The 25,905-nt window shown below is 41.4% G+C and overlaps 2 protein-coding genes across 3 annotated transcripts; both read left to right on the forward strand.

The window, feature by feature from the left end:
* The first annotated feature begins 2,780 nt into the window (after positions 1 to 2,780).
* On the forward strand, positions 2,781 to 9,925 carry rgn (regucalcin). The gene is made up of 7 exons (XM_088598684.1): positions 2,781 to 2,970; positions 3,802 to 3,967; positions 5,764 to 5,946; positions 6,510 to 6,725; positions 7,120 to 7,251; positions 8,719 to 8,873; positions 9,218 to 9,925. Exons 2-7 carry the CDS (start codon positions 3,805 to 3,807, stop codon positions 9,266 to 9,268), a joined length of 900 nt encoding a protein of 299 aa, XP_088454810.1. The 5' UTR covers positions 2,781 to 2,970; positions 3,802 to 3,804; the 3' UTR covers positions 9,269 to 9,925.
* A 789-nt stretch (positions 9,926 to 10,714) lies between these two features.
* Positions 10,715 to 24,050, forward strand: plcxd1.1 (phosphatidylinositol-specific phospholipase C, X domain containing 1, tandem duplicate 1). 2 transcript variants are annotated; one of them, XM_088598667.1, is made up of 7 exons: positions 10,715 to 11,271; positions 15,577 to 15,717; positions 17,697 to 17,839; positions 20,150 to 20,278; positions 20,932 to 21,087; positions 21,755 to 21,935; positions 23,597 to 24,050. In XM_088598667.1, the coding sequence occupies exons 2-7, from the start codon at positions 15,594 to 15,596 to the stop codon at positions 23,839 to 23,841; spliced, it is 978 nt and encodes a 325-aa protein (XP_088454793.1). In that variant the 5' UTR covers positions 10,715 to 11,271; positions 15,577 to 15,593; the 3' UTR covers positions 23,842 to 24,050. The 2 variants fall into 2 exon arrangements, with proteins under 2 accessions (XP_088454793.1, XP_088454797.1); XM_088598671.1 differs by lacking the exon at positions 10,715 to 11,271 and adding an exon at positions 11,311 to 11,394.
* Positions 24,051 to 25,905: the final 1,855 nt, after the last annotated feature.

Below are 25,905 nucleotides of genomic sequence, written 5' to 3' on the forward strand. Positions count from 1 at the left end.
GGAAGGACCAAGTATTTTGTAGTTTTTGTTTCAACTGGAGTTGTCTGATAACTTAAAAGCATTCACTTGCTTACAAAGTACAGTTGCCTACAAAACACTGTGGAGTTTGAAATATTACTTTAATTAAACAATTATGATTATGCACCTTGTAGCTGTTCAGGTGAAACAAGACCAGAAGATAGTTCAGGTGGGTAGCTGCGTCAGCATGCGTAGGCTGCAAAGGAACAAGTAATAGGTTTATTCCATGCTGAAAAAAAGAAGAAAGAGAACACAACGTTTCGGCTGTGAAGGCTCCACGGCCGAAACGTTGTGTTCTCTTTCTTCTTTTTTTCAGCATGGAATAAACCTATTACTTGTTCCTTTGAAGACCAGAAGATGCTTGGTCCTCCAGGAATTGAGGGTGACATCCCTGATATAAATGCCAGGAACTTTATATAAAATTAAAGGCAAAATTAAAAACAGCCACTTAAAAGCCCCAGATAAAAGAAAAGAACCACTGTGGTGTGTTGGCTCACAGGTGTTTTCTCCTTTTTTACGGTCTTTCTGAACCATTCCTCTACTTTTCAGGGATAAAAATAATTTCTGGACACAGGGGACTCCTTTTTTGGCATAATGTGACTACTGCACCTTAACGTGGTGCTTTCCAGATTGTGCCCTGCAGGATCAAGAAGAGGCTGTGTTTATTTAGCGTGGGGTCTCTAAGCTTTGTGTGGCACCTTGCTCAGATGGCAAAAGTTGCTTTCAATGTGGCAAAGTACCCTCGTCACACAGCTGGACTAAATCTAATTTGTTTGAAATCCAAACTCGCATATTGAGGATGTGGTTGGTATATTGCCACACAAAGTTTCACGTGTTTTCATTGGAAACTGAAAGAAGTGAAAAGATGATGCAGTGCCCTTCCAATCTGTCTTCTCCTGAAGGCCTCTCTGGAGAAGGAATTGTGTGGCTTCGGTCACAGAATTTACTAGATAGCTTGTTGTATAATAAGAAACAGATCATACATCACTCCCAGTGTGAAAGGGGCTAGTCCACCTAAAAGTGTTCCTGTAGACACTCCTGATTCAGGAGCTGAAATTCCATGGGTTTTGGTGAAGGAACTAGCTCTTTCACTGCATACTGTCATGCTAATGCTTCTGTCTGCTTTAGCACCAACAAAAGATTATTCACACAGGGCAAGCTGTGAGGGTGTTTTGGCAGCGAGAGCAATCCAGAATCACACCCCACTTGTTTTCAAAATCCTTTTTTTTTGTAAAAAATAGGAATGAGTTCCCATTCTCATTAAAATCGGCAAGTAGGATCAAGCCTTTTGGGAAAGACGCCCCCATTTGTGACTTGGCCTTTCTTTAACAACAAGGCTCCTTTTCCGCCAAGTGCTGAGAGACTATTGGCAGTCATTCCTCAGAGCTAAACATGAAAGCTATACACAAATCGGTACCCAGAATCCTATGAATGAGCAGCTGTGACACTCTCAGCTTAAGTGTAGCTCATTAAAAAATCTTATGTGCCCTGTTATTGTGAGCATTAATGGCAAACGTCCATTGCCCTGGTGGAATTTTGGATACTTAAAAGCTTGAAGTCCTGCAAAGAGACTTTGCCCTTGATGAGTTAACTTTAAAAGAAACTGCAATGACAGCAGTGCCATTAGTTAGAAGTTAAGAAGTTTCATAACTCTTACCAGTCATGTGCAGTATACATTTCTATAAAGATAAACCCCAGCTGGCTGTTGAAGACCAAGTTACAATGTTCATGATTGGCAGCAGAATGAGAAGTGATCTCTGCCACCAGAACTGTAGGCACACAATTCCGATCAAATACACAGGGTTTGCACGGAGCTAGTTAATTAACACCCAAATATGCATCAATGAAATAGACACTTTAAATAATATATTTGCATATGAGAAATTACTTTTTATTAGAATGCAATTAACCATTAGCAGAACTTGGTTAATACTGGATTTATGATGATCCATTAATGCTCTGTTAGAATGTCAGTTACCTATAATCATATAATTTAGAACTGGAATTCGCAATCCTGAATCTAAACTATGATCAGATACAGATAACAGACACAGCACGTGTTTAGGTTTGTGTGTGTATGAAACAAAATCCTTCCCTCTTTTAAGAGAAGGAAATGTTGAGCTCCCAGACTCTACGAACCCCTACCAGCTAAGGAAAAGCCACATAAAAGCAAAAGGAATGACAGAGGGTCACATACTTTACATTGCGTGTTGTTTGCACTAATTCCACGCGTGATGTGTTGTCACATTCCCACACATTTCACATTAATATGAATTGCACTAATCTCTGTAGCGAGATCTAATGCTCTTCCCCCCACGGTCAATTCATTTTCTACCAAACCGCAGCAGGGGTTCAAGCTCTGGGCTTGAAGCGAGCAGTTTGTGAGTTTTCATCATAAGACAGGTAACTTTCAGCAAGGTACTTTACCTACATTTCTCCAGTACAATACGCGGTTGTATTAACAGTTGCATATGTTAAGTATTAGCAAAGGCGAATTCGCATATACTAGAAGTAACTGAATCATACAAAAGGTTTCTCGGCCAAATCCTCGCTTACAATGTGGAGCTGTTGTCAGGTCTTGTCAACCACTGAGGAGTCTGGGAACAGAGAAAAGCGGTGAGTAAGTGGTTTGCCTGCTGGCGAAGCGATCCTTGTTGCTGTGGTCTCTACTTTGACTAAGTTTTGAAATGCTGACCAGCTTTTTTTCCAGTTCATTAAATCTAGAAACGATGGGGGCGCTCTACTCGTATTTAAAGTTTTTTTTTTCTCCATGGGCTGCGAGGGTTGGTTGGGTAACAACTTGTTGAATATTAACGCGAAAATAAATTCACACATGCCTTATATCAGGACAGCACCAGAGTGAGGTGAATCGGCAAAGGTTTGCTTTGAACAATTTGTGGCTACGATTTATCTGAAAAAGACCGTGCTTCCCCGGCTGTTTCGCTTTGCAATGTAAGACATTATTTGTCCATTTTGACATTATTGTTAGTCCAGCTATGTCATAAGTTCGTGTTTTATTTATTGTCGTTGTGGTTTACATATTTAATATGACATTTCTCGTGTTGTTATTATTTTTCTTTACTTGTTTCCACGATATGTACATTTGAGTGTTTTGTCTTTTGGAAATGCAGAAGAACATAAATGTAATGTGTTAATTATCTTGCGAGTGTTGTGATAAAATAAGCACTGCTGCGAAATTGTGGTGTCGCGACGGGACTTTGTTCTTGTAGGCGTTACATATTCGCGGTGTCAACTTGAACCCCGGGTAAGTTCTTACTGTGCAGCAGTAGTTCAATGTTGGGAAACTGAGAAGTGTTCAGTGGCTGAAAATACAAACTCTTCTCAAGTTGAAAGAGAGTTTTCGAGACAATACAGCCTTTAGGTGGATGAATGTCAGAAGTTGCTAGGTTAGGTAATGATGGCTAGAGTGTACTGTTGTAAAATGTACCCAAACACCCAGACACTTCAGAGCACCAACTTTTATTTTATTCAGTTTATTCAGCAACCTGTTCCCCCACAAGACTTCACGTGAGAGTGAATACGCATCACTTTTAATTTACCAGGAATCTACCTGTATGAAAAATAACAACATTTTTGGATAAAACCTTGAAAGTAACATAAAATTTGTATAATAATAGAATATTTCTACTGGTACCAGCTTTGAGAAATGCAGGGATATATAACCATATTCAAAAATATGAACCCATAATGAACAGGGGACTGATTTTGTCAAACAAATTACTACAGAATTTTGCATGAGCATTTCGGAAATTTGCGTTTCAGACCATGTCGTCCGTCAAGATCGAGTGTGCGGTGAAGGAGAAGAACAAGATTGGGGAAAGCCCAGTGTGGGAGGAGAAGGAAGGCACTCTTTTGTATGTGGACGTTTCAGGACAGAAGGTCTGCCGCTGGAACCCTGCTACCAATCAAATCCACACCTTGAAAACTGGTGAGGGTTTGGTATTTGTGCTGTTTTGAGGGAGCATTGGTGCAAAGCACTGAAAACCCTTTAAAGGGGAACTGCAGTCCTGATTTCTCAGACCGGTTATAAAAATCTCAGTAACCAAATAAATTAGCTGACACTAAATATATTGTATAATCTTACAATTTCCGAATTAAGCACAAAATCACAACTGACTGTACTGTATGGTCGCCACGTTTTCCCAAACTGCTGGTTTTTCCAGCATGAGCGACAGTTTGCAAGAATTGTGACGTAAAACCAGCCCTTCCTGCTCACTAGTCACTGTAATGACTAATGCGATGGACGAGCGAATAAGTGTATGTCGTGCAGAAGACGTTTCACCGCAGAAATGCTCCAACGTGATGTGCATGCAAAAGTAACAAGTTCTGCATGCAGAAATTGTGGCAAAACTGTCTCAAAGATGAGAGCAATGTAGTCTATTTAGTGATCTAAATTGGAGGTTTTCCACATTACTGTTAATTGAGGTTTGAAACTCACCCATCCATGTCTGTTCTTTCGAACCCTGATGTAAAAATTGTGTTGCGGCCCCCCTTTGGCTAGTGAATGGCCACACAGAAACATGGGATTGTTGTGGTGGCACGATCTCCTCCTGCAGCCAGAGGTTGGCCTTGTGGCCTCACAGGAGAGGCTGTGAAGCTTGGAGCTGGGAGTAGCCCTGTGAGACTGCAACTGGGTACGAGCTGCTGCTAAATGTTTTAGCTGCAAACATGTAGTCTGCTACCTAAACATACGGAAGGACTTCTTATTGACTTTCAGATTTGCACTGGCTGAGACTTGCAACAGCTAAGATTATAATAATAATAATAATAATAATAATAAACTTTATTTTATATAGCGCCTTTAAAGGTGGCTTCTCAAAGCGCTTTACAGGATGACAATAACCATAAATAAGAGGACTACAACAATAATTAAGAAGATTTCACAAGATAGGACACAATTATAATTACAACAATACAACAATAACAATAGAGGAGACCGTGGAAGGTGGTATTAAGAAGAGCAGAGGGGTGAAGAATGGAACCAGTTAAGTAAAGGCTTTTCTGAAGAAGATTAGTGCCCAAGCACAGGCTGTGCCTTTTCTTCTCATATACTAAATCAAATGTTAAAGTCCTTGAAATCTGTAGGTTAAGCAGTGCACTGTTTAAGAAAGAGCTTCAGAGCTAATGGTATCAAACTGTTGTGATCCTTTATACTTGGACTTGTCGACTATTCAGAATGTTAGCTGGCCTCCCTAGATGTGGTGATAGATCCATCCACCTGTGTGCTGTCTGCTTCTTCCAATTCAGCGGGTTCAAGGCAGGGTGCACCCTGGACAAGAAGCCAGCCTGCAGCAGAATTTGTTCCCATTTATCCCAGAAGCCAAGCAACCTACCAGTATGTTTTTGGACTGGGGGAGTAAACCAGAGCACCTGAGGGAAACCTTTGTGAACATGGGGAAATCCTAAAAACTGCACTCAGATAGCACCCCAGGTCTGGAATTACACCCAGGGCCACAGTTAGCTAACTTTATACCCTAGCTAATCTTATTGCAAGGCACCAGCGCTAATCACTGCTCCACTGTGCCACCTGTGGTGATAGATAATCAAGTAAATTTTACTACACAAAAATGGACAGAAGCTGGAGATGTAGATGGAAATGGAGATTGCCAGCTAAGTGCAATCATTCTTGTAGGAAGTGATACTCTTTTCAATTCAGACCGGTATGTGGCATAATTGTGTGGAATGCTACCTGCATTAAGGTTGCTGTATTATGCCTCCCTGCAGATCAGTATGTTGGGTCGGTGGTGCCACGCAGGTCAGGAGGGTATATCATTGGAGTGGGAACCCGCTTCGCTGCAGTGGATTGGAAGCAGCAGACCATAACCACCATTGCTCACGTGGACGAGGACAAGTCCAACAACAGATTCAATGATGGCAAAGTGGATCCTGCTGGCAGATATTTTGCAGGTAATGCCTAACGGCTAGATGAGGGGGACTGACGCCAGATCCAGCCTGCTTTTTGTGTTAAACTGCCATGAAATTCCAGCCTGGGTTTCACATTAAATGAGCTGGAAAAAAAAAAAAAACATTGAATATAACAGCACATTTGACAGGACCTTAACATATCACAGAAACTAGCAGTACAAATAATGCAGTAAAATACTGTGCTTCAGCCCAACTTTGTCCTTATACACACCCAAGAACAGTCAAAACATTTCATCTTTCTGATCACAAGAAGTCCATGGAGCTGCATTGCTTTGCAGAACTGTCATGTAGTCAACTGTAGCTGTGTTGACGCAGCTGTGAGCCCTTGACCATGCCTTTGAATAATTCTTATCTTGAAGATAGCCACGTTCCTCAAAGACAAGGAATGCTGATAGCAAATCACTAGGATCTCGGGCCTTGATGGTGTTTGGGGTGGATTGTGAAGCCAGACAAGTGGGGGGGCAGGATGGAATGTGTTCACTTTGTTTATGACTGTTGGGTCGTTCCTCCCCTCTTTGCCCACTCTTGTGTGCGTGTGTGGGCAGGAACCATGGCTTTGGAGGTCCGTCCTGCTGAGCTGGAGAGACACCAGGGCTCTCTCTTCACGCTGAACCCCGACCACTCAGTGGTGAAGCACTTTGACCAAGTGGACATCTCCAATGGCTTGGACTGGTCATTGGACCACAGGATCTTCTACTACATCGACAGCTTGTCCTTCAAGGTGGATGCATTTGACTATGACAAGAAGACGGGGAACATCTGTAAGTGTGGATTGTGAATGTGGAAACGGGAATTATTATTCTATAATTTTTTTTACATGCAGATGTTAGATATATGTAGTAGTTCAGGTGGGTAGCTGCGTCAGCATCGTAGGCTGCAAAGGACAAAAAATCTGCTTCTTTGTACAAAAATAGTGTGCAATTTCTAACTGGAAGGTGGAATGATGTTTTGAACACATTCTGACAAGATTGGGACCACACTCTGTATATCGGCCATCTGAAATGGGAGAACCGCCGTGCACAGCATCAAAACTATTTCTCATTACTGGAGCATCAGTCACTTTATCAGCTGATGAGAGTGTGTGCTGTTCAAGTGGCTTTTTAGTGGCACATAAACCGCGTGTCAGTCTAGACTTAAAACGAAATGTCTGTACAGCTAATCGCAGGGCTGTCTATCACCTGGAGAAGGACGAAGGCATCCCAGATGGAATGTGTATTGACACGGAGGGCAAGCTGTGGGTGGCCTGCTATAGTGGAGGGAGAGTTCTCCATATCGACCCGACGACAGGTATGAGCTCTGTGTTCCGTCTCGGATATAACCCCGTAGAAGTTCACTTCACGTGCATATCAGCCATCTCAATCTATCTGACCAATCATCTCATTCCGAAATCCTTTTCTGAAGTCTCCCATTGTGAAAGGTGTTCTTTGTCGTTTACTGATGTGTGGAAATCGAGATAAAAAGGTTGGCCATACACCACATCAGGAAGCATCTTCAGACCTACCCAGCTGTTCTCAGATTTAGGCAGTTTACTCACCTGCTCATGACCTTTGTTTGTGTGTAGATCAGATCCTCTGGTTCTGGCCTTGTGGAGCGAGATGTGGGGAACATTGCCTCTTTTTAAACTCATTAATGACCTCTCATCCCTACACTCACCCCTTTAGTTATATCTAATGTCATACACGTTTTCCACCAACCCCTCTTATCCTATTACTGTACCTCTTCCCTTAAATGCACCGAGGCAGAGAAGCAATGTAACGCTCATGCCTAATTAATTTAAGCAAGTATTCTAAATGCTGCTGCTGTGTACATTCTTAGAAATCTTAGACAGAACCTTGAGTTACAATATATACTGTATCTAATGGCTATCAATAATTTACTCAAAGCTAGTGTTTTCTACTATTGTAACAACTTTGACTGGAAATAATGCAACATGGTTTGTGTGAGAAGAAACCAAGCTTGCGTGACCGTCGCGGTTCCGAGTGGGCTCGTGCCCTTGCCACTCCACCCCGTCGGTTCGTCACGCAACACCTGGGCACGACCCCGGTCTCTGGCGTCACGCAGCAGGGAACCGGCCGAGCGAGCTAAAGGAGACCTCACCCAAGCCCAGGCGGCTGAGGTCCCTGCTACGCACAGGCAGGGCGGTGACATCACAGTGTCCGAACTAGCTCCGCCAACCCCTGTCATCTCGCAACCTTTCATTTGCATTGATGAGAATCTTCAAAAACACGGATCACAGCAGCTCAAGGTAAACTGTACATGATTAGCCAGTATGACGTGTAGTAACCATCCATCCATTTTCGAACTGCTTTATCCAGTACAGGGTCGCGGGGGAGTCGGAGCCTCTCCTGGCAAGCAACGGGCACAAGGCAGGGTACACCCCTGTGTCTATCGCATGGCACACACATGGCCACACGCACACACTCACACCAGGGCCTGATTTCCCAGAAGCCAGTTAACCTACCTGTACAGACACTGTTTGTCTTTGGACTGTGGGAGGAAACCCACGCGAACACAGTGAGAACATGTAAACTCCACACAGATAGCGCCCCAGGAATTGAACCCAGGGCCCCAGCAACGTGAGTTACAGTATCAATGCTAACCACTGTTCTAAAATGCTGCACTTTGTAGTCACTACTCCATCACATATACATCAAAACTAATTGGCCCCGTGTTGTGTGTTCCTTATCGTTAACCTAATTTGTTTCTCTCGACACGTCCACAAGTTTGAGAGGCTACTATTTTTACTACGGATAGGCAAACGGCTGCGGACTGTGAAGCTGCCTGTGGACAGGACGACCTCGTGCTGCTTCGGGGGGCAGGACTATTCCGAGCTGTACGTGACCACGGCCTCTGAGGGCATGGACGAGGACTCGATGAAGAGGCAGCCTGAAGCCGGAGGGATTTTCAAGGTAGGCGTTTCACCTGCTTGAGTCGCATTACAGCTGGAAAGTCATGTCGTTCGCCCCATCGACACCTGGTAAAGCTATGAATATCAGTAGGAGGATATGTATTGTTTTCTTTTCAACTCTCCACAAAATAAAATGGGCAGCCTTCTGGGTTGTAAGGAAGGTTTGTTTTTTAACCTCTCTTGTATTCTTTTACACAGAGGTAAACTCTTAGATTAACATAGATGTGCTAGAGATTAGAACAATACACAGGGAGCTAGGTTAATTAAAAATATTAACAGAACTGCAGAATGAATTCCTGTGTGCATAATGGGATTTGAATACTTATGTTGGTTTTTTTTTTGTAGATCACTGGACTGGGAGCTAAAGGAATTCCACCCTACTCCTTTTCTGGATAATCTCAATGTCTGTTGTTTCCTTGAAAAAAAAAAACAGCAAACACCAAACACTTTTAAATATAACCACAAAAATATTTCCATAACTAGTGTTCATTAAACAATACTGTGCATTGCTTTAAGTAAGTTGTTAGGTAAGATATTAATGTTGCATTAGAAAGTTCATTCCCTCTGATGCATGGTATCAAGTGGTGATATTTGAAAACTGGAATGTTTAAGGTGTATGTAAAGACCAACAAAATATTTTAACTTGGGCCAGGGGCAGGAACTGAACAAGGGCATATTTGACTAACTAGGTAATTTGGAAGGTTGTATCAGGGAAACAAAAAATGGTAAAGTTGAGAAACAGGTTTAGCAAACGAGTGGTGTATTTTAATTTACATTGAAAATAGTGTCAGGCCATGAAATTTGATTTTGTTACAGTTCAGGGTGAGGATAATAACAGTAAAAAAAAAAATACTGTCTAGTTTCAAAATGTTTACAAAATATGTCCAGATATCAACCTAGTCATTACGGTAACAGTTTATTACACAGTATATGTCTGGTAACAGATTTGTTGGAATATAACGCGTGATATACAGATCAATACCAAGCGAAAACAATACAGAGTGAATGTATACATACTGTTCTAACTTCTTGACATTAAAATCAGTCAATGTTTCTCGTTATGTTTCAACTTGTGTTCATTTTACGTGTCTTATACAGAACAAAAGATGAATATATGGCGCATGCAGTAGACTGCTGCCAGCGAACCATCGGGGCCTGGGTTCCACGGTGTTTTTTGTGTGGACTATGCATGTCTTTCAGTGCCTGCGTGGCGATATTTAGGGTTGGTGGGCTATACTAAATTCTCTCGGTCGTGATAACTTAACCGACCGAAAATGACCTAGAAAATGTCGTTTGCTATCACGCGTGGCAAACACGATAGATTGCTAAGAGCAAACGCTGTTTTCATTGCATTGGTGTGTTTTAAGGGTTTTTTTAAGTGATTACTTTCGGCTTTTGACACAGAATTAAAAACATTTCCTTCAAATGTTCGACAGCTTTTAAAATATATGGCACTTGTATAAAGAACACTTCATTTTTAAGTTCGATTTAATACTTCGACGTTTCGGCCTGAAGATGGCGGAATTGCACAGGACTGCGGTAAAGGACCGCATTCGTCAAATGGGTATACATCAGTTTATGAGAGCTAATGTTCGCACAAAGAAGTCTGATAAGTCGATGTTGCACCAAGGACACGCTTTTCCTGAGCTCAGCAGAAAAATCGTGTTCCGCACCCTTTTTCAGCAGAACGTTTTCAGCAAATGTGTTTGATTTGTTCATTTCTCACCTGCATTTTGTCCCGCATCTATCTGAAATTATAAAATACTCTCATAATAATAATTAAATTTAGGACGGGCAGTTTGCGGGATGTGGAACAATGCCTCTTTAAAAGGACTGGGTACAGTATTAGCTGACGATCACAAGAATGAAGGCGAATCTCCGCCTCCACTGCACAGCGCCTCAGCCTAGCTCAGTCTGCAGCGATTGGATCACAGCGCAACCTGTCTACAAACACTACATCACGCCCATCTCTTTTTAATCGAATGTGCGACTTCACGGCATCGGGCGACAGCAGCCTTGAAGGTGAAACCACCGGGAAAAAAGTTCCGTTTTACACTTCACAGTAATCAAAAGAAGGACACCACGATTTGTTTCAAGTTCTAGAGAGTTTGCTTTTTCCGAAGCTCGTGTTTCACGTTCCCAGTGTATTTTTCCTAACCCTGCACCGCAAGATACCGAACTCATAACCTGACACTACCGATGGCGTGCAGGTTTCTGTTTCAGTCGTACCTGAGATAATGATGGCTTTCTACGGCTTCACGAACTGTAGCCGAAATAAGGAGTCGGGTAGCAGGTTTCGCCAGTTGTAACAAACCCAGCTCTACAGCACCGTGGAAGTGGCAAAAGCTACCAAGAACAGAGCCAGCTGCTGCGGATCTTGGCGTCATAAAGGAACATCTGTAAGTACCGTATCCGCGACTACACTCGCTCGCAAGATTTGAACATCGCTTTTCCTGTACTGCGAGATAACCTGGAAATGTTGAACTATAATTTCGTATAGCGCTCTATACCTATAACATGAGGTGGTACGGTTTTGCTACTTGGAAAATGTCACAGTTTTTTTAACTGTTTTGATCATTAATATCAGTGTTCAAACGTTGTACGTTTTAAAGCTGGTGGACGCTTAACGTCTAAAGCGGCTACACGAGTATTGAATGGGGAACAGCACTGTATTGTACCATTGTCAAGGTAGCTGCATGTTAACGCATCGGTATGGTTTTGGCGGAATCACGGTATTATGAGGCAACATAGTGTGATTTTGTATTTGTGTGGGTATTTCTAAGGGTGGCAGTGTACGATACAGTGTTTCTGTACGATACGTGGAAGACACCCGAGATGAAGACGCTTGGAAAAAAATGAGTCAGGGGACACCACCCTTTTATCTTGTCTGCCTCATCTTTTGCAGGGCAAACGTATGGTGAGCTAACCCGCAGGTGAGAGGACTAGCATAGCTGTGCCATTAACTCAGGTTTACTCAGCCTATGAACCAGTGTACAGCTTACTGCACTACAGATAACACTCTACTGCTATTAATGTGTTAATTGCCAGGTTGCACAAAACCCAGAGAGCACTCTGTGGACACCGGGTTTAACACCTTATTCTTTTGAAATGTGCCATGGGATCTTTCTAATAACCACGTAGACACAACCTCCATTTTTAATAACTAATCTTAAGGATGGTTCCTCCCACAACCCTGTGTCACCCATGGTCCTACTGGGCACTGGTGTCAACATTCTTTTCCAGAGGCAAGATCGCCACTTACTGGTCTACTGATACAGCAACACCTACAGCTGCAACCTGGTTTTCCTTAGAGCTCCCCAATCACAGCAGTGACCAAGGCCAGATTTGCTTGCCCTCTGAGATCTGCCTACAAGGTGGTGTTGGCGGTGCTGCCACTAAAATTGTGCAGAGCCATGCCACATCTCTCACACACAGACTTGGTCTGTATAATTAACAAAGGGATGCAGCTTAACTCCTGAACTACGTACTGTAGTTAAGATTTTCAAAGCTAAATTTATTTTCTTTAGAAATATCAGTAAAAACAAGAACATGTTTAGGTAGTTGTGTGTGGATGTTTAGTCATAGAACCAGTTTGGATCATAGGTCATAGGTCATAGGTCACCATAGCCACTCTTGTATTTCTCCTGTATTTAGACCAGACTGGAAACAAAACCCAGAACTCAGAACTTGTGGTATCATGTAGTTTGCACACCCGAAGAGGGCTCCACAGCTGAAATGTTGTGTCTTTTCCTCTCCTTTCAGCATGGAATAAACCTTTAATAGTTTCAGACTGTCATGCAGACATCAGGACAGTGGTAATTCAAATCTGTTGTACAGCACACTCCCAACATAAGATTACAATGACAGACAAAATACAATGGTAACACCCTAAACCAGTAAAACTGGAAAGTCTGCAGTATTCACATCGTCGTGCTATGACGTACTCGCTATCTGTTGGAATCTGAATCAAATCAAAGTTTATTTATCAAATGCACAACGATTCAGCGTGCAGCAGTAGTTGCTGGCAATGAAATGTCTTTTCTGCGAGCTCACAAAAATCACAAGAATCACAGAAATCACAAAAATGACAAAAAAACACAAAAATCACAAAACTGAGGTTATGAAAATAAGGTGACTTAATAATAGATGAAATAGAAACGGAATAAAACTCAATATGAGTAGAGCTGCTATGTGTCCATGGTGTATGCGATATATACAAGTAGTGTAGTTATGCTGAATACAGTGAAAACTGTGTGTCCATATAGCCATTACAGGTGATTTGCTAAAGGAGCTGCAGGCTGGTTATTTAGCAATCTTATTGCCTGGAGGTAGAAGCTGTTCTGTAGTCTGTTGGATTTGGAATCTGGTTGTATTAGATGTGGAATGAATTGAGAAGACGTATATGCAAAAGGCCCCCACCCCTTACCGCTACGGTTGCTTTTCGGAATGGGAAGTCCGTCCTCTGGACCACGTGTGGTGTGTCTGCCTCTCAGCGCTCCATCGTGTTTGTGCTTTTGTGTGGGCTACTGGTGGTCACCCATGTGCAGGGGTACCTGACTCCATGGTGGAAAGTGATGAGGCTGTCCATATCTTTAACAAACGATCCTATTGCTGGCTCATGGAGAAAGAGGTTAGACAAAGCATTGTGCTTACCTAAAAGGGGTACGAACTAGGGGTTGAGAGCACAGTGGCGTTCTCTGCTCACAATGGCTGAAAGTTGTGTACAATGGTCTCTGAATAAATAGGATTTATTTGTACACAGTGCACATTTGGTGTTGGTGCTGTGTTTCTAAAGATTTTTATTCTGACATTGAAAAGAGTTCTGTGAAGGCCGTGATGCCAGCATAAATAAGAAGCTGGTATTCTGGGTTTCAGAATAATTAGCTTAAAAAATATTATTATTATTATTATTATTATTATTATTATTATTATTATTATTATTACCTGGCGTTTTCTATGAGCACAGAAACAGCTAGGATTTTCTCGTGAAACAAAATTTAAAATGCAATGTTTAAGAGCTCAAAACTAGTTTAAAATCTTCTCATATCTGTTGGGGGTGTTTGACTCACTTCATGCTTGTGGAATACTTCTTTGCATTCAAGTGCAATTCAGTTGTTCAGTTTTTTTTTAAACCTGCCAAGTGTAAATGTGTCCCTGTCCCTGTCATTGTGACACCCATTTGCATTAGAAACAAAAGCAGGTAAATATGGGCTCTTTGCAGCCCAGACACAATAACATGCATTGGAATATAATTCAGGCAGTTCTCTTTTCTTTCAAAATGCAGTCATCACAGGATGGGGCTGGCTTGCTCGTTGCCCTGAGCTGATCACGTATGTCGAGCTGGGCTCTGCTGAATCATACGATCCCAGGCCTGGCCTGTCCGGAGTGAGGGAATAGCAATTCATTGTCGTTTTTTTCACCTCGTCTTCTGCACGTCTGGCTAGCAGACCCTCCTGCTGATTTATTCAGGTTTTTTGACACAGTTGTTTTCCGTCCACCTCAGCAGCTGATCCCACACAGGAGTTTCCAGAGTACTGGCTTCGCCTTTCTCCAGGATGTGCTGAGCCACAGCGCACCCTGTGGGAGTTTTTTATCTGCATCTTCAGGCCACGTCTGCCTTCCCTAGAGCGCTACGCTGGGAGTTTTACTTCAGTTTCTGCTGACAGCCATGGCCCTGCTGGAGTGCTGTTCGGCGCTTAAGATTTCCTAGAAGAACCCAGCTTCAGAGAATACCGCTAGTGTCTAGGAGTGCCTGCAGTATTGCAAGGTCTCCTGCGTCTCTGTGGACCCAGCTCCTGGCTCGTGATGCAGTGCAATCACAGAACCTACACATCGCCATGACAACCAAGCACGTCCGCACGGCCCACTCCACAAGGGCTCAGGCCTCAGGCTGCATCCCACAGGCCTTCTGGGGAGGAGCTCTGCTCTGCCAGCTGGACCTCACCGGACACTGTTCACCAGCTCAGCTCCTGAATCATTTCTGGACCTCATCTACTTCCTTTTGTGTTCTGGCTTCACAGCAGTTTACGTACCCTTATTATTACCTTATTTATTACCTATCTGGTAATGATTGCATTTTGAAAGTGAAGGAAACAGCTGTAGGTGTTCTTGTATAACCTTAGCTATCTGAGTCAATAATTCATTACCCTCTGGCACTCCCCCACATAACCTCCAGGTCAAACCATGGCGATGAGTTATTATGTGGCCCTAGTCTAATGGAGAATGCGAGTATGGTGATGTGAGGCTGCAGGGTTTGACCAGATGGAGGTCAGGGTAGCGATGAGGCCATTCTATTATTATTTCTCACTCAGGGGACCATGGTTATGCCAATAACCTCTCGATCTGGCCTTCGTTCATCCAACATATTGGAACATTAAATTCTTCAGTTCCCCTATGCGATGATTATCAGTGTTATTGTGAAGCTGGGGCTCTTTATATCTGATACACGCTTACATGTCCTGTGTATTGAGGATAATATTTTAAATCCAGGGAACGTGTTTAGTGAAGAATTATATGAAAATTTTGGAACCCAACAGGCACTCCAGCAGCATCCTGGCACTGACCTTGATCTTGGTTTATCTGTCAGGAACTGTTGCCTTATTTCTAGTAAGAAAAGAAAAAGAAGATTGAGAACATGTAAAAAACAATGTGTACAAGAATAGGACTGTGTGTTTTGATTTCTCCAACGGCGTTATGTGTTAAAGGTTGCTCCTGAAGGAAAATGACCACAGTTGACTCATCGACATCTGGTATCGGGCTGGTGAGACACCTGCCAACAGACAGCTGGATGTCTCAGTTACCAGAAGCCCTGTGGGATGTGCCTCTTTACAATCTGGCTATTCCAGGTATGCACGTTGACCCTTTCAAGTGCTAACAGTGCCTTGTCAGGCACAAGTCTACAGTGCCTTGCGAAAGTATTCGGCCCCCTTGAACTTTTCAACCTTTTGCCACATTTCAGGCTTCAAACATAAAGATATACATTTTTTTATTTTATGTGAAGAATCACCAACAAGTGGGACACAATTGTGAAGTGGAACGAAATCTATTGGATTTTTGAAACTTTTTTAACTAATAAAAAAATGAAAAGTGGGGCGTGCAAAATTATTCGGCCCCTTTACTTTCAGTGCAGCAAACTCACTCCAGAAGTTCAGCGAGGATCTCTGAATGATCCAATGTTGTCCTAAATGACTGATGGTGATAAATAGAATCCACCTGTGTGTAATCAAGTCTCTGTATAAATGCACCTGCTCTGTGATAGTCTCAAGGTTCTGTTGAAAGCGCAGAGAGCATCATGAAGACCAAGGAACACACCAGGCAGGTCCGTAATACTGTTGTGGAGAAGTTTAAAGCCGGATTTGGATACAAAAAGATTTCCCAAGCTTCAAACATCCCAAGGAGCACTGTGCAAGCGATCATTTTGAAATGGAAGAAGTATCAGACCACTGCAAATCTACCAAGACCTGGCCGTCCCTCTAAACTTTCAGCTCAGACAAGGAGAAGACTGATCAGAGATGCAGCCAAGAGGCCCATGATCACTCTGGATGAACTGCAGAGAACTACAGCTGAGGTGGGAGAGTCTGTCCATAGGACAACAATCAGTCTTACACTGCACAAATCTGGCCTTTATGGAAGAGTGGCAAGAAGAAAGCCATTTCTCAAAGATATCCATAAAAAGTCTCGTCTAAAGTTTGCCACAAGCCACCTGGGAGACACCCCAAACATGTGGAAGAAGGTGCTCTGGTCAGATGAAACCAAAATCGAACTTTTTGGCCACAATGCAAAACGATATGTTTGGCGTAAAAGCAACACAGCTCATCACCCTCAACACACCATCCACACTGTCAAACATGGTGGTGGCAGCATCATGGTTTGGGCCTGCTTTTCTTCAGGAGGGACAGGGAAGATGGTTAAAATTGAGGGGAAGATGGATGCAGCCAAATACAGAACCATTCTGGATGAAAACCTGTTGGAGTCTGCAAAAGACCTGAAACTGGGACGGAGATTTATCTTCCAACAAGACAATGATCCCAAACATACAGCAAAATCTACAAAGGAATGGTTCACAAATAAACGTATCCAGGTGTTTGAATGGCCAAGTCAAAGTCCAGACCTGAATCCAATCGAGAATCTGTGGAAAGAGCTGAAAACTGCTGTTCACAAACGCTCTCCATCCAACCTCACTGAGCTCGAGCTGTTTTGCAAGGAAGAATGGGCAAGAATTTCAGTCTCTCGATGTCCAAAACTGATAGAGACATACCCCAAGCGACTTGCAGCTGTAATCGCAGCAAAAGGTGGCTCTACAAAGTATTAACGCAAGGGGGCCGAATAATTTTGCACGCCCCACTTTTCATTTTTTTATTAGTTAAAAAAGTTTCAAAAATCCAATAGATTTCGTTCCACTTCACAATTGTGTCCCACTTGTTGGTGATTCTTCACATAAAATAAAAAAATTATATCTTTATGTTTGAAGCCTGAAATGTGGCAAAAGGTTGAAAAGTTCAAGGGGGCCGAATACTTTCGCAAGGCACTGTATATGTTTTCTTTGCTTGTGTGATGTTAAACCAAACATGTCATTACAAACACTGCCCATGATATCATGTTAACAAGGGTATTTTCTGTGGTGTTTTGAAGAAGTAATACTATGAGATTTTAACACCATACACTTAATTACACTGGTTTTCCAAGACTGTAAACCTCCCTAATGACCTTATGTATATTCAGAACTTTATGATTATTGCTTTCAATGCACAATGACGTGTCATATTTTCTAGACTTTTCTTTTGACATTTCCTGTAATTTACCACTTTGCTGCCTTTTCTTTAAGGAACCCACAACAGCATCACTTACTGCCTGGATAAAAACAACAGGTCGCCAGTTGATCACACTCAACCAGACATGTTAAAGAAGCTGGACAAAATCATGAAGCCCCTAATCCGTCCATTTGTATACAAGTGGGCTATAACACAGGTAGGCTGTGAAAGAAATGTTAAATGAAACCAGGCTGAATTTTAGTTATATGAGCTGTAGATTCCTTTGCAGTTATTAGTGACTTTGGCCATCTCGTTGAAAATAAGTCTATAGAGACCTCTCGCTTTGTCAGTATTACTACTAATAATTAATTTACTTTCATTAAAAAAATATCTCCAATTAGTGTAATCATTATATTCTCAATAGATAACACAGTACATTTGATTCTCCGTTTAAAGTGTGGTGTTTTACCTAGTCAGACGGAAAATTCCCTGCCCTGCAGACTATGGTCTGTGTCTGCTTACTGGTATGATTGGTTCAAAATTAAGATGCTTGCTCTAGGGACAGCCTGGCAGAAGGGCTGCTAGTACTGTTGCCTTACAGCTCTAGTGTTTGGAGTTCAGTTCTGGAAAGGGAGTCTTCTGTGTGGTGTTTGCATGGCCTCTCTGTATTTGCAGTGTTTTCCCCTGCTTTCCTGTCCCTTCCAGACATACTAGATATGGGAATTAGTGTCTAGCTCACTAGGTTTCTGTGACAGGCTCCACTTTACCAGCTTTTCCCAGGACTAAGCATGCCATCCTATCTTACTGTTAATAGATGGGTGATTGCACTATACCTAACTTACGGATTTAGGACTGATAAAATGTTCTTACTTTATTTTCTTACTGGTGAATGTTGTAGTTTGTGTACTTTTATTACAGATGATTGAATGTGAGGAGATTTGAAAAACAAAACTGTAATTGTATCTCTCAGTTATGCTTCGGCTTAGCACACCAGATCCAAGGAATCTGATTTATTCTCATACTTGATAGAGGTTTTCTTTTGGTTCAATACCAATGAGGTTTTTACTAAGCTATTCAGCAGCAAATTCCAAATAGTCTCAGTTAACAGGACCACATCTGTTATGGGTGCATAACACACCAGTTATTCTTTTGTATCCTTACATTGCTGCTTTCCTAGGATTCGTATACTGAAAGTCAGAATGGCAGGAACACCTAAGCATGTTGGCCTATGGGAGACATAAAAGAGATAACATTACAGAGGTTTGATTTAGAAACAGTTCTCATTAGATATTAATAGATCAGTAATGAGATATGCACACAGGAAGACTTACCTTAAAGCAGTGTTAAGCTTATCCAGTGGCAAATTAATCAATCAAAAAACACTAAATTACTTTCACAAGCACTTAACAGGATACTACTGATAAAATGAATAATGGTTACAAAATTGTTACAGTGGTTACAAAGTAGAAACATATTATTTTGTAGTGTTTTGATGAATCCCGTTAGAAATGAATGTGATTATCAGAAATAGTTATACTATAAAATATAGAAATACTGAAACCACACATTTCTCGTTAAATATTGAGGCAGATCACAGAACTCCTGATGCATGCAGAAACCACAGAGTTCCCTGAGAAGATGAAAAACATTTGTATCTTTGAATGAATCATAAAGTCATAAATATTGACAGAAATTAAACTCCTTCGTGTATGCGTCGTAAGATTTAGCAGACTACATTGCTATCAAAACATTATGAGCTGAACAAATTCTCAGGAACATTAAAATTGAAATGATGAGTAATCATGTCTCTGGATGATCCACGACGGTTGTAACTCTTAGCCACTTTTTCCTTGGTCACAGTTAATGCTAAGACTTCAACAAAACATTAAAAAAAAATACACTTCAAGGGACTCGGGCTCCGAACATCCCTGGTTTCAAGTTCAAGTTCAAGTTTATTGTCATTACACTCATATAAATGGTATATGGTATAACGAAATGCTATTTAGCTAGCTCTCGGACATAAGTAGTACAAAGAGAAAACAACAACAACAACAATACAATTGGGTAGCAAAAGAAAGACGGAGACAACAGGCAGTGTGCAAAAAACAACAACAGACGATGTGCAAAAAAACAACAACAGGCAATGTGCAAAAAACAACAACAGGCAATGTGCAAAACAACAAAAAGGTAACAGGTTATGTGCAAAAATATGTATCAACAGAATAAAATAAAGGGATAGAAATTATGGGGAGTGAGCTTTTGACATGTATGGTAGAGGTAGATTTTCAATGTGTGTTTGGGTTTTTGGTAAGAAAGAAAGAACGAAAGAAGACACTGTGAGGTTCAGATCATAGGTGAGAGGTGAGGTGAGAGTGAGAGAGGCTGGGAGTTTAATAGTTTGATAGTGCAGGGGTAAAAACTGTCTCTGAGTCTCGTAGTCCGGGCCCGAATGCTCCGGTACCGTTTTCCAGATGGTTAGGGTTAGGGTTAGGGTATGCTGATGAAGTCACACCTCTCTGCTGTTCAGGAATCCAGTGTGAAAGAGCAGCTGGATGGTGGAGTGAGATACTGTGATCTGAGAATTGCTCACAGGCCCAATGACAGCTCCCTGGACCTGTACTTCTACCACGGGGTATACACTACAGTCACTGTGGAGGTAAGGAAAAGGCCTGAGCTTTTATTCAGTAAGGTAGCAGTTACTGGCCCTGCCAGTCCTGACCTTTACTATTAGAGAATGAGCCCGTCCATTGCAAACAAGCTGCCAACTCTCCGAAAGATACAAACCTGAAACACATGAGCGGGGAAAAAAAAGATTTCAAATATCAAATTGTGGATAAATGTTGTACAGTTTCCTGTAAGTGTATTAATTTTGTTTTCCTGTAATATTCCTTCTGTAATTTGTGTATATGAATATTACATTAATATGTAGCGATTATTACTCTTTTTATTTTTCATAATCCAATCCACAGAAGACAATTGACGTCACCCCCATTAACCTATAAAACGTACAGGTTACTTCAGATCCTAATTAGATAAAAGATTTCTCTTTCTGGCTGTCAACCAAGGGTAGCACACAGTAAAGTACCTCACATTTTAAATCAAAGGGTGAATAAAACCCTGCCTGTTAGTGCTGCTTCAGACAGGACAGAATTTGTACAAGATATTGGTTCTATGATCTTCGAAATGAATTGAGTCTGAGCGGGATCATGTTGTGAGAAAGGCATGTTTAATGAGTCATAATGTAAGCTGTATGTGCCTTGCGTGTCGTCATGCTGTGACAGTTGCTCTTGTGTGTGTGTGTGGATGCAGGCTGTCCTAAAGGAGATCAGAGAGTGGCTGGACTCACACCCAAGAGAGGTCATTATCTTGTCCTTCAGCCACTTCCTCGGTTTGACCCAAGAGCTCCATGCTCACCTCGTCAACACAATACAGAGCATATTCGTCGCAAAACTCTGTCCGAAAACTGTAAGTATGTGCAGCAGAGTGTGTTATCTACAAAGTGATTATGTTGTAACCAAGGCATCATACAAACCAGCTTTTCTTTGTACTAGATTGTTACAGGCTGAAGACAGCAGCAGGTTGTAAAGTCAGTTCATCTGAACTTGTTGTTGTTGTTGTTCTATTGAAACCAAAATGATATAAAATAGGCCTCTAGCAACTTTTTCTCTCGTAAGCAGCTGGCCTACTGCTCGTTCATGTAGCTGCTTCTCTGGCAGTTTGGGTTTTTTCTTTCAGACCCCTGGTGTGTGGTCTTTCACCCTCTTAGCAACTATTCGACACTTAACTGTAGGGGGCACAGACTTAAGTCAAGAGGAGCCCAGTCATTACGAATCAGGGCGTTTATGATGGCTCCTCTAAGATAGGAATTAAAGCTGGCTGCCTGTCAAATGGACATACAGAACAAGTATTGTGGACTCTCCTGAATATATATTTCTCTTTCTTCAGGAAGAATCTCTCAGCTGAAGTGAGTAATAAGGAAACTTGTGTCCTTGGTTAATCATGTATCATGCTTGGATAGCGTGATGATGGCTGTGGTCATTCGCATAACTGAATTCCAGAGGTGAACATGCAGAATGTTGACAAAGATTATAAAAAGGGCAGAACTTTGCTTTGACTGACATCTTCATTACAGGAGAATGTGACGCTGAGAAACCTCTGGCGCTTAGGGTACCAAGTGATAGTCTCGTATGACCACCACATCATGAACACCACAGACGAGCTCTGGCCACACATCACATACTGGTGGGCCAACAAATGCAAAGCGGAGACACTGATTGAGGAGTTTGAGAGGAAGAAACAGCATGGACGACCAGGTAACATAGCAGAGGAACTCTGTTAAAGGAAAAGTCTGATTAGTGATAATCCCTGTTGGTATCATGTCTTGCATCATGATCATGTTTTGTTATTAATAGGATTGTAAGTTTTGCATGGCTTAGTTTTGTAATTTGTATTTCAGCCCACCAGCCCTAAAATAATAATAATAATAATTCCTTACACTTATATAGCACTTTTCTGGACACTCCATGCAAAGTGCTTCACAGGTAACGGGGACTCTCCTCCACCAGCAGCAAATAGTAGCCCCCACCTAGATGATGCGATGGCAGCCATAGTGCTCCAGTACGCTCACCACACACCAGCTATCAGTGGGGGAGGAGAGCAGAGTGATGAAGCCAATTTATTAATGTCATAAATGTCTAAGATGTTGATATGGCCTCTCATTAACCTTATCGTTGAGAATTAATTAAATATCCTTCCATTGCATTTGCTTAATCTTCTCATTTAGTCATTCTGTTACAGTAAATTACATGCCTTAGCACACTGATCAACAGAACAGTGAGCATGCCTATTTACAGTTTCCATATATCCCAGTGTTAGCAATGTACTTGATTTAGTAGTTCAGGGAAAGTATCAACAAATTATTGAAATGCTTTTGCTCAACAGGAATACATATATAATTTCTCCACAGAGTTAGTTTTTTTTTATTTTTATTGTTTTAACTTGATACCTTAGTTATTTGTGGAATAGTTTTCAGGTCTTGGCTATCAGGTTGTCTTTTAAAGGTAGTTTTCTGCTTGGGCAGTGTTTAAAGTGATTTCACAGTTGTGATTAATATGTCTGCTTCTGGGATATCACTGGCTGCAAGTACAGTATGTACTGAATTTGGTAACAAACCCCAGAACAACATCCTTGTATGCCTTCATCACCATCAGAGCTAAAATGAGTAATTGTTAAAAGTGTAGAAAAACTCTGAGGTTCTTTGTAAGCAAAGCAAACAAGTAAATATGTATGAAACATAACTGTTCTTTTTCATCAGTAGTCTGGTCAGTACTACAGATACACTGTCAGATGTTATTCTGTAAGAATTGTCTCCATCTGATAGATGATAGATTACATCATTAAGAAATAATATAGTTTGATGTTGTATGAGCATAAACAAATGCTTATTTTGCATTGTAAATAGCAGCATGTCATGTCAGTGTTCCAAATCAGTTTTTCTTCTGCCTGTTACTTCATCGTAATTTCACATTGTGCAAAATGTTTTGCAGCCACCAATGTGCACTATCCATGTACTTATCATAATTACTTTTGTTGATTTCTTAATTATACAGTATGTTAGTTTACTGTTGTAGCTATAGAGGCAATACATTAAATCCATTTCACAAAACCAAGCTGTGCAAAATGTAAGAAACTAATTAATATTAAATATATATTAGATGAATTGTAGTTTTCTCAAATCAAGCGAACCATCCTGAGTAAAATCAGTAAAAAAACACCCTGTAAAATTACAAGTCAGTCTTAAGAACTCTTAATACCAAAATAATACCAGTAAATGTAAAAGGGACAATCACTATGAAGGTGATAGTTACTGTAGTATGGAGGTGCTGTTGGAGCACTGTTTAAATGAGCAGTGACTGTTTCCATATCACTTTCTGTGACAGTGCCGTTGTTAATTACATTTGTTTTTGTTGGACAGGAGGCTTCTTTGTGGCAGGTATAAACCTGACAGAGGATCTGAAGTATATTTGTTCTCACCCCACTGAGTCTTTGAAAGACATGGTCATGTCCACATACCCTGTGCTACTGCAGTGGGTGGAGAGCCAGGCTCCTGGACCTCAGGGAAACTGTATCAACATCATTGCTGGAGACTTCGCCACAGAGGGCCAGCTGGTGCCGGCGGTGATCGCCTTGAACGAAAGTCTTCTAAGTGGGGCGTCTTGATGGCACACTGAGAGCCCATGAACACCTTTTTGTAAAATCAAAACCCATGTGAGAACTTAAGGACACCAATATTATTTTCAGACTCCTACTGATTTGAAGAACTGATCGGTTTACTGCATGTGTATTCCAAAGCATATTACTGAATTCGAAGGAATAAATTATTCAGGGGCAAGACCCAGTGAGCTCGGCATAAATTAAAGACTATTTTTCTTTAAGAAAAAACGGGACGGTTCTTTCACCAGTCTATTATTTAACCACATACCTCAGCGCTCTTCGAATTCTACGCTTGCCAAAGTCTCAACACTGGCTTTTACATGGGCAACAAATAAAAGGTTGCTCCTCAGGAAAACACAGGGCTTGCAAGCTTTCCTGTGGACTCAGAGAGAAGCAGGCTTCTGTCTGAGCTACTCATGGTCTTCTGTCAGAAAAACACAGGAAGAAAGACCATGAAAGTCTTCCTACAGCTGCTAGTTAATACAGTGCAAGCATGTTCTTTGAGGATCATGTCGACTGGACAGAGCGTATTCTTGTAGCATGTTAGTTTGCAACAGGGCACTGTACAACAGAGGACTGGTAGTCATGAGGTGGGACTCGAATGAATGAACACGTATTCCAAAAAGTATAAGTCTGCACGAGCTTCAATTTTAAATATTTTGAAATTCTAACATTTCCACCAATGAAATGTTATTCAGTGCACTGAACATATTTAAACCAAGTATCATAGTGCAGAATGTTTAAAGAAAACCCTGCATGACCTCTGGTCTTCAGCATGTGGCATGTAGCAAGTTCGGTCTGTTTTGGGAATGCAAAAGGCTTGAAGAGCATCTTTTGACGAGCATCCTGGTTTCCAAATATTTATTATTTATATAATATTTATTCTCTACTAATCCCAATACTTTACAAATGATGACAGACCATACCTCACCAGAGATTTGCTTTGCTTTTTAGGGAACATAGTGTCAAAGATAACTCCTGTTAACAATGTTCTGTGTTTTTTTTTTCAGAAGCTTGCTCTTTGTCTTGACATTGCAAGCATGCAGTAGTTTGGATGGTAACTCTGAATAAAACACCTTTAATAGATCATTCTAGGATGGCACAGGAGACCTGTCTGCTGGCTGCTTTCTGTTCCTTCCTGTTATTGCCAGTGTCTTTGATCAACACTGCATGATGTATGTAGATGATAAGCCAGAAGAGGCCGTGTCTTGAATGTAGTTACACATCGTAATATTCATTAATATTCTCAAGTGCAGCTAAAAATGATGTTTTGGGAGCTTTTGGCTTCCTTCCCCTGGCATCACCTGAGCCAGATCCCAGATGCCAGGGTGTGTGTGGAGGAGGGCAAGACGGGAGATGGGTAGAGGCTGGGAAGCTGCCGTTGAGGCAGTGAAATTCTCATCACAAGACACTTCTGATTTGACTTTCAGGGCTCTTTGATAAGACTCTTCGCTGTTGGTGGGGGAAGGGGGTGGGATTTGGGGCAGAGATGTGGAAATGTTGTATTGCTGTAATTTGTTATGGTTTTGAAAAGACAGAGATTAATTAAAAAAAAGGTTTCAAAGAGACTTTTTTTTCTAGTGTCTTATGCCTCCCACAGAAAAAGCAACTCTCCTTGTTTCAGGACTGATTACTGGTTTCCTCAACACCAGCTTACACCAACATTAATATATATTTGAATCATGCTTATACCTCTGAACCTTTAAAAGTACATCAGTGAAGTGAGATATGAAAAAAATTAAGATTGAGATTTTATTCATTGTAATCTGTATTGCACTAACAAAGCTGCAGAAATGTTGAAACTTTTTAGGGACCTTCAAAATAAGCTGTAAAACCAAGTGGTGTTATGAGTCAGCTACATTGTAGAATTTTGCGAGGAACCGAGTTTGGTTTTGTGGCGAGTATGGGGTTTTCTGTGCATGTTTTCATGCAAAGGGCTTCTTGCATCCCTGTGACTTGTTAATCATTTGTAGCTGACACCTGTCTTGATATGTGAAAATACTGTAGGTCTTAGACACCACTTTTCACTTTGGCTTTTTTAGCATAATACAGTGAACATTTTCTGAGAAT

This window comes from Lepisosteus platostomus, chromosome 2, assembly GCF_059453375.1.
Source record: "Lepisosteus platostomus isolate fLepPlt1 chromosome 2, fLepPlt1.hap1, whole genome shotgun sequence".
In the NCBI taxonomy this organism is placed as follows: domain Eukaryota; kingdom Metazoa; phylum Chordata; class Actinopteri; order Semionotiformes; family Lepisosteidae; genus Lepisosteus; species Lepisosteus platostomus.